Here is an 8,809-nt window from a genome sequence, read left to right on the forward strand (position 1 = left end):
TATAAGGTAATGATGGGACATTGCCTTACTGTACTGGAGTACCATGACTTTGGAGGGGGTGACACTCCGGACAAGGACTAGGTCTATCATATTAACGTTGCGCTCCATGGGTTCATTTATTATTTGTGTAAGACTACTGCTACCATAATTTCCCACCTCAGTAGAATGCATATTCCCCTGTGGCACAGTCACTACAAAAAAAAACATTATGTGCGTTACGTATTATTCTACGAGAAATGCCATGTGTGCAGGAATTTAGCTTAACTGACTCCTCACCCGGACTAACAGACACTGTAACTGCCTGTATCTGAGCTTGCTCTAGTGTAGTTAAGTCAAGCTTGACTCAAATATTAGTCTATATATTTTTTTTTTTTCCAAGATGGCGCTGCTGTAGTGGCTGCTGTAGGCGGGAGCTCTGTGCTCTTGTGTCATCCTTTTGTGTTTCCCTCTTGTTTTCATGTGTAATTATGTTTTTTTGCCTTTTGGTCCGGGACCCTTTGGGACTGTGTGACAAGGGGTGGCACTTTCGTGACCTCTGTGGTGCTTTTTTTGTGGACTTCTGGATCTGCCTCCCGGGAGCCTTTTGGCCATGGAGACCAGCTGCTGGGTGTCTGCCACATCAGAGTCTGTTTGGAGGGACTGGAGGAGATGCCGATGAGGGGGACAGAGCTGCGGAGCTAGCACTGAGCGCCGGGACGGAGAGGCTTCGCGGTGTCTTGGCTGGTTGAGCAGGTGTCGGACACCTCAGTCACCTTGGACGTATCCTCGCTCATCCATGCGGACTGGACACTGGCCGAGAGTGGAGTCGGCTGTCTTGGTTGCTTTGTTGGGTCTGCTCCTGTCTCTGGCCATGCTCCCTCCACCCCAGCGGACGATGGCGTGGAACACCGCAGAGGCCACCACAGTGGATATGTTTCTTTTACTTTTTATTCATAGCTGTATGTAGAAGTGTCTGGTTGTATCTGCTGCTTTAATGTCTTTAATGTCCTCTGTGTTCTTTGATGTTTGATGTTTCCCTCTTACACACATGGAAGAGGGATGTGTACTATGGCTATGAGTTGTTCTTTTCCCTTGGCCTCAGTCTGCACCCCCACTCCAGGGCCCAGGCTAAGACCGATTTTTTTAATTTTATTTTAATCTTCTATTCTTTTCTCCCATCCCCCCCTTGTTTACCTGTATGTCATCTTTTTTGTAAGGGGCGCTGGAAGCCGGCAGACCCATCAGCGATCCTGTTCTGTCTCCCTGTAATGTTTGTCTGATCTTGAATGGGATTGTGCTGAAAATTGTAATTTTCCTGAAGGAACTCTCCTGACGGAATAAATAAAGTACTATCTAATATTTCTAGAGAGAGTGATGGCACTTTCCCGGTTAAGGCGAAGGTCATCCCTCCTCAGCAAGCCCGGTTTTCCTCAGAAAGAGGGCCAATTATTAATAAACGTTAGTCCCTGTTCTTTACAAAGACTTGCTAAGTGAGACTAATCTACCGCTCATCATTGCCTCTCGCGGGCAGGAGGCCAGAGACAAGTACTCGATGGCAAGACATCTTTCTCGCGAGAATACAAGTCCTAGCTATGTTTCTCTTTGTAACATCTGACTGTCATTGGAGCCAACGTGTACTATGTTCGCGTACCTAGTAGTGCGATTAGGCTGTCGTACGTGTTTATTAGGCCTATTGCGAGTCAGCTCCGTAAGAGTAGCTTCAATGTCAGGTGCTCTGGCCCCAAGAATGCACTTAATTATGGCTGGTTTACTAAGCTGTATGTTTCGGGTGATGTAGTCCTCTATGACTGCAGTGCCTGGTAGACTGGGGTGTTGGACTAGCTAAAAAGCTAAATCTATAATGCGTTTCAACCAGGGCATCGTGGCTTGTAGACTTAAGGCTGCTACAAGTTGGGCAAGTCAGATCGCTACAGCTAAAGCTAGCAGATGTGTCCGCAGTGTCTAACGTTACGAAATGACTCTGCTCTAATCGGCAGACACAGTCCTCTAGTAGGGACAACTTATTCATGAGGGACAGTGCATGAGGAGCAGGGAGCCATACTCAATTTGTTTCTATCACCGAGTCGAGATCCTGCTGTCTTTGGAGCAGTAGCAGCAGCGTGAGGGAGCGCAGTTGCGTTCGACTGCGACTAGCTAAGCTTCATTAGCTTAGCAGCTTGTTAGTTGAGAGAGAGGCGGCGAGACAGAGAGTGGGTGCTTTGTAAAATATGTATTTTTTTATTTGCCATCAAAGTGTTGTGCTTAACAAGGCTTGACATTAGGTAGAGGTTCACAACGGCTAACCACAGCTTGGACTTCTGTAATCTGGATGCTCTTGTAGGTCCCAGTGATTGTGGTCCATTTATTCTCACCGTTGTTGTAAGTGCGTCTGAGTTGCGCAGTATACGGGATGTCCGCCCCGTACTTTTTGGCCACCATTTCGATAATGCACGAATGGCCGGCAGGGATGGGGGCCTGCACCTTGATGCTGTGTGAGGTGGTCTCGCTGTAGGTGGTCCCTGAGGTGAACATCAGGTTGACCTCCATGTTAAACTGAATGCCTGCAGAGGTGATGAAGGGGATCTTGGTGGTGATGCTGGTGCTGCCGGCGAATGAGAGGCTGTAGTTGTTTTCCCATTTGTGCTCCACCTTGGTGCTCTTGGTCAGGGTGTCTGAGAGCGTGGCTTCATCGCAAGCAGAGTTCTGTATGGTATCGCTCTTCAGTGTCTCAGGGGGATGCTCCACCACTGGGACACCATCAGTGTTGTACTTTACGTCCATCAAATGCTCGTTTTTTACATCCTCGTGGATGACCAAGAACTGGTACGGTTTTTCGTAGTTGTACTCCCATCCATTGTAGGGTAAGTAAAAGACTCGATGACTGACTTGCACTTTCCCCAGACCGTACTCATTCTTACCCACGTATATGTCCTCGTCCTGACATGTCTTGACCCCATTCCAGGCCACTGAACCATAGGCGCCCTCTTTCCACTCCAGAATCTCAAATTCTTCTTTGTTGACCAGCAATGAAAATTCAGATGATTTGAGAGCTTTACCACCGTAGGGGAAGACACAGTAGTCACCTTGTTCGATGTTGTAATAGCCTGAAGCGCACTTGTGCTTGCACACGTAGTCATAGCGACTCATGTAGCCGTTGTAGATGTACACGGCCCCGTTGGGGACCGACCCCGTCCACTGTTGCCACTCCAGGTTGGTTCTCTCAAATTTGGCAGACGGCAACTCGCCCATGGCTCTGGAGATTGTTGAAGTTATAGGATAAGCTCGATGAATTAACCGATGTGGTATTTCTGGAACTACGTCCCTGAGGTCCAGCTCCGATACTGTATGAGGGGAAACACACAGAACCAAACAGAAGGATGAACAGCACGATCATCAACATATTCCTCATTCTCTGACTAGACACATTTGTTCACTTGCATAGCTCAAAGATGTCAAGTTCTTGAACTGAGAGGTAGCACTAGCAAAAAAAGCTTTGAAGAAATCAGGACTTACTGTCCTCACCAAGCACAGTATGAAAGGCCGAGGTCAGAGCCGGTAATGCCAGCAGCAGGAGAACCGACAGCTTCATCTGTGAAGGACAGGCTCTTATTCCATGCTGGACTTTGACAACGTAAGCCAAGTTTGAGAGAGGAACAATAAAACGCACTCACCTCCAGTCCGAAGTGGTCTGTTGTGGACTTCCAGCAGCAGACCCAAATATGTACTTTTCTCTTCATCGTTGACTTTGACCCGTCCTCTTCCACAATAAACATTGATCAGTGCAGCTCAAACAAAGTCCAGGAGGCAGGGATCACACATCAAATACAACTTTATCAAAGATCTGCGTTGCAAAGCAACACAGTGGTCCAGTGTAAAAAACAACAACTGTTGAGTTTCCAGTGTTCACATATCCCTCAGGTTGATTGAAGACTGTCCCCAGGTGAGAATGTGTTCTGTGTCAACCCTGTGATTGACAGGTCACCAGTCTAGGGTGTATCCCACCAAACACCCAAAGTCAGCTGGGATAGACTCCAGTTCCCTATGTTAGCATCTGTTTGATGACCAGCAGAGGGCAGTCTCACACATATAAATAGACATAAGTTGTCACAGTGAACATATTGTGCATATTTGCACAATTAGCACCGCCTTACGCCTTTAATCCTCTGATTTTTGGACATGAAATTGATCATAAAAATGGTGCTACTAAAACATTCTGCAACTGACACACCTTGTTACCTACCTTCCTTCCTTCCTTCTTCGTCCCTAACTATGGCTATGAGTTGTTCTTTTCCCTTGGCCTCAGTCTGCACCCCCACTCCAGGACCTAGGCTAAGACCGATTTTTTATTTTTATTTTTATTTTATTTTTTTTATTTTTTTATTTTTTTTATTTTAATCTTCCCCCCCCCCTGTTTACCTGTATGTCATCTTTTTTGTAAGGGGCGCTAGAAGCCGGCAGACCCGTCAGCGATCCTGTTCTGTCTCCCTGTAATGTTTGTTTGATCTTGAATGGGAATGTGCTGAAAATTGTAATTTTCCTAAAGGAACTCTCCTGACGGAATAAATAAAGTACTATCTATCTAATCTAAATTATCAATTTTTGCTCAGATATATTTGCACACGCCATCATCTTCACCTTCATCCTCCTCAAAAAGGTTTGTGCTTATTCTTCAACTTCAAGTTAAAGTTTTCCCTCAATAAACCGCAGCTCTCCAGTGCTGGCAGCACTCATGCACGATACCAAGACCATGCTTGACTGTAAATAAGACACAAATGTCTTGCTACTCACGTGTGTTGTCAGATATTTAGACCAGTTGTTCACAAACTTTTTTTTTTCCACCAAGTTTTGGAGATTTTGTAATCAAGCAGTCAAACAAAATGATCTTTCTCAGATTTATTTGAATAGCTCGAGTATTTTAAAAGGCTGAGGTCACATTCATAGCAAAGTATGTAAGTAGTGCGCAATAGTGAAGTGAAGTGAATTATATTTATATAGCGCTTTTCTCTAGTGACTCAAAGCGCTCAAACCCAATATCTAAGTTACATTTAAACCAGTGTGGGTGGCACTGGGAGCGGGTGGGTAAAGTGTCTTGCCCAAGGACACAACGGCAGTGACTAGGCTGACGGAAGCGGGAATCGAACCTGCAACCCCCAAGTTGCTGGAACGGCCGCTCTACCAACCGAGCTATGCCGGAAGAGATGAGCGTTATTCTTTATACACTGAATACAAGGTGGGAGGGAGGGAGTATCACACTTTCCAACCTTGAGACCTCCGATTTTGGGAGGTGGGGGGTGTGGGATATATATATATATATATATATATATATATATATATATATATATATATATATATATATATATATATATATATATATATATATAAGAAATACCGGTACTTGAATTTCAGTGTTCATTTATTTACACATATACACACACATAACACTCATCTACTCATTTTTGAGTTAAGGGTTGAAATGTCCATATTCTCTGTCACTATTTTTCCAACCATATGCATGCACAGCTAGACTCTCTGGCAGTGGTGTCGGAGAGAAGAAGTCTAGCAAAAACTCCTAGCCATTATGGACAACACCTCCCACCCACTGCACTCGGACCTTGCGGAGAGAATGAGCACGTTCAGTGGAAGGCTCACACTCCCAAAATGTAACACGGAACGACACAGGAGGTCCTTCATACCGACAGCCATCAGACTGTATAATGCATATGTTCCTTGACTGCACTTAAATGTAGAATATATGTAGAATATATTTACATTATTCATATATTATATATATAATATATTATATATATACATGGGGCGGCATAGCTCAGTTGGTAGAGTGGCCGTGCCAGCAACTTGAGGGTTGCAGGTTCGATTCCCGCTTGTGCCATCCTAGTTACTGCCGTTGTGTCCTTGGGCAAGACACTTTACCCACCTGCTCCCGGTGCCACCCACACTGGTTTAAATGTCACTTAGATATTGGGTTTCACTATGTAAAGCGCTTTGAGTCACTTGAGAAAAAGCGCTATATAAATATAATTCACTTCACTTCACTATATATATTATATTATTTATTATTATCATTGTTTATTGTGAGCCAACTGTGGTGCTGAATTTCCCCCAGGATCAATAAAGTACATTCCATTCAATTCTATGTACAGTAGAGGGCAGTATTGTCCTGTTTAAGAGTGTCACAACATTTCTGTTTACGGCAGACAAACTACTTTACGGTAGACGAAACGTTAATGAAACTGCCTAACAATAAACCCACATAAGAAACCAAGCACTCGCCCTCTATCATTCTACAGTTATAACGTCATTGGGCAGGCTCGCTGTTTATATTGTGGAAAAGCGGACGTAAAAACAGGCTGTTGACACGTCACTCAGGTCCGCATGGAGCTGGAGGGGGCGTGGCATCCAGCTCCGCCTGAATTTCGGGAAATTTTTGGGAGCAAATTTGACCCGGGCGGTTTTCGGGAGAGGCGCTGAATTTCGGGAGTCTCCCGGAAAATCCGGGAGGGTTGGCAAGTATGGGGAGTATGCTCAGTTTGGACGGGGGAGAGAGGGGAGAAAAATGGTGCACTGTTAACTGGAATGAAGATGGTGACACTTTCAAATGAGAAGACGAGAAGGTAGAAGAGATACTTTCCCAGTGAGTCATGCAGACAAGGTCATTTTCTGCTCGGAATGAGTTTTTTTTTTTTTTTTACAGAATGTGCATTTCACAGAAATTAGACAGTTTGTAATGGCATAGTCCAAGGATTCCTAAATGTTTTCCATCACAGTACCACCTGAGAAAACACTTGTCTCCTCAAGTACCACCGTAATGACCATCATTAAAATGCAATAGCATATGTGGTGTAAATATTCATTAAAAATCAAGGCAGAGGTTTTATTTGACTATTTAATATTTTTGGCCACTGTTATATTACACACAGTTTAGTAACACTGTTTTAGTGATCTTTTGGCATGCCCCTACATGGAGTCCAATGGTACACATACCATCCATCCATCCATCCATCATCTTCCGCTTATCCGAGGTCGGGTCGCGGGGGCAACAGCCTAAGCAGGGAAACCCAGACTTCCCTCTCCCCAGCCACTTCGTCTAGCTCTTCCCGGGGGATCCCGAGGCGTTCCCAGGCCAGCCGGGAGACATAGTCTTCCCAACGTGTCCTGGGTCTTCCCCGTGGCCTCCTACCGGTTGGACGTGCCCTAAACACCTCCCTAGGGAGGCGTTCGGGTGGCATCCTGACCAGATGCCCGAACCACCTCATCTGGCTCCTCTCGATGTGAAGGAGCAGCGGCTTTACTTTGAGTTCCTCCCGGATGGCAGAGCTTCTCACCCTATCTCTAAGGGAGAGCCCCGCCACACGGCGGAGGAAACTCATTTCGGCCGCTTGTACCCGTGATCTTATCCTTTCGGTCATGACCCAAAGCTCATGACCATAGGTGAGGATGGGAACGTAGATCAACCGGTAAATTGAGAGCTTTGCCTTCCGGCTCAGCTACTTCTTCACCACAACGGACCGGTACAACGTCCGCATTACTGAAGACGCCGCACCGATCCGCCTGTTGATCTCACGATCCACTCTTCCCTCACTCGTGAACAAGACTCCTAGGTACTTGAACTCCTCCACTTGGGGCAGGGTCTCCTCCCCAACCCGGAGATGGCACTCCACCCTTTTCCGGGCGAGAACCATGGACTCGGACTTGGAGGTGCTGATTCTCATTCCGGTCGCTTCACACTCGGCTGCGAACCGATCCAGCGAGAGCTGAAGACCCCGGTCAGATGAAGCCATCAGGACCACATCATCTGCAAAAAGCAGAGACCTAATCCTGCGGTTACCAAACCGGAACCCCTCAACGCCTTGACTGCGCCTAGAAATTCTGTCCATAAAAGTTATGAACAGAATGGGTGACAAAGGACAGCCTTGGCGGAGTCCAACCCTCACTGGAAATGTGTTCGACTTACTGCCGGCAATGCGGACCAAGCTCTGGCACTGATCGTACAGGGAACGGACCGCCACAATAAGACAGTCCGATACCCCATACTCTCTGAGCACTCCCCACAGGACTTCCCGAGGGACACGGTCGAATGCCTTCTCCAAGTCCACAAAGCACATGTAGACTGGTTGGGCAAACTCCCATGCACCCTCAAGAACCCTGCCGAGAGTATAGAGCTGGTCCACAGTTCCACGACCAGGACGAAAACCACACTGTTCCTCCTGAATCTGAGGTTATAATGAGGAAGCATAAACTATACAGTATCATAATACAGCATACATGAATGAAAAACATACAATAAAAAACCTTATGTGAGTTGTGTATTATTCTACGAGAAATGCTATGTGTGCAGGAATTTTCCAGTCTGGCGCTGGGTTAGTTCTAGCTTAACTGACTCCTCGCCCAGACTAACAGACAATGTCATTTCCTGTGTCCGAGCTTACTCCAGTGTAGTTAGTCAAGTGTGACTCAGCCAGTAATCTATGTTTCCAGATAGAGTGATGGCACCTTCCCTCTTAGGGTGAAGGCTGTCCTTTCTCGGCAATCCCGGTTTGCCTGAGAAAGAGGGACAACTATCAATAAACGTTAGTCCCGGTTCTCTACAAAAACTAGCCAGTTACTTGTTAAGAGAGACTAATCTGCTATACCTCTCATCATTGCCTCTCGCAGGCAGGGGGCCAGAGATAAGTACTCGAAGCCTGGACATCTTTCTCGCGAGATTACAAATCCTCGCTATGTTTCCTCTTTGTAATCTCTAGTGTCATTGGAACCAACGTGTACAAGTATGTTTGCGTAGCCAGTGGTGCGATTTACGAGACCTTTTGCGAGT

The 8,809-nt window shown here is 46.1% G+C and overlaps 1 protein-coding gene across 2 annotated transcripts; it reads right to left on the reverse strand.

Moving 5' to 3' along the window:
* Window positions 1–2,195: 2,195 nt before the first annotated feature.
* Window positions 2,196–3,784, reverse strand: LOC133564444 (natterin-3-like). Of its 2 annotated transcripts, none has more exons than XM_061918878.1 (3): window positions 3,651–3,784; window positions 3,502–3,568; window positions 2,196–3,320 (listed from the first exon to the last, which is right to left on the reverse strand). In XM_061918878.1, exons 1-3 carry the CDS (start codon window positions 3,750–3,752, stop codon window positions 2,242–2,244), a joined length of 1,248 nt encoding a protein of 415 aa, XP_061774862.1. In that variant the 5' UTR covers window positions 3,753–3,784; the 3' UTR covers window positions 2,196–2,241. The 2 variants fall into 2 exon arrangements, with proteins under 2 accessions (XP_061774862.1, XP_061774793.1); XM_061918809.1 differs by having other exon boundaries at window positions 3,493–3,568; window positions 3,651–3,734.
* Between the last annotated feature and the right edge of the window lie 5,025 nt (window positions 3,785–8,809).

Source organism: Nerophis ophidion, linkage group LG01 (assembly GCF_033978795.1).
Source record: "Nerophis ophidion isolate RoL-2023_Sa linkage group LG01, RoL_Noph_v1.0, whole genome shotgun sequence".
Classification (NCBI taxonomy): Eukaryota; Metazoa; Chordata; class Actinopteri; order Syngnathiformes; family Syngnathidae; genus Nerophis; species Nerophis ophidion.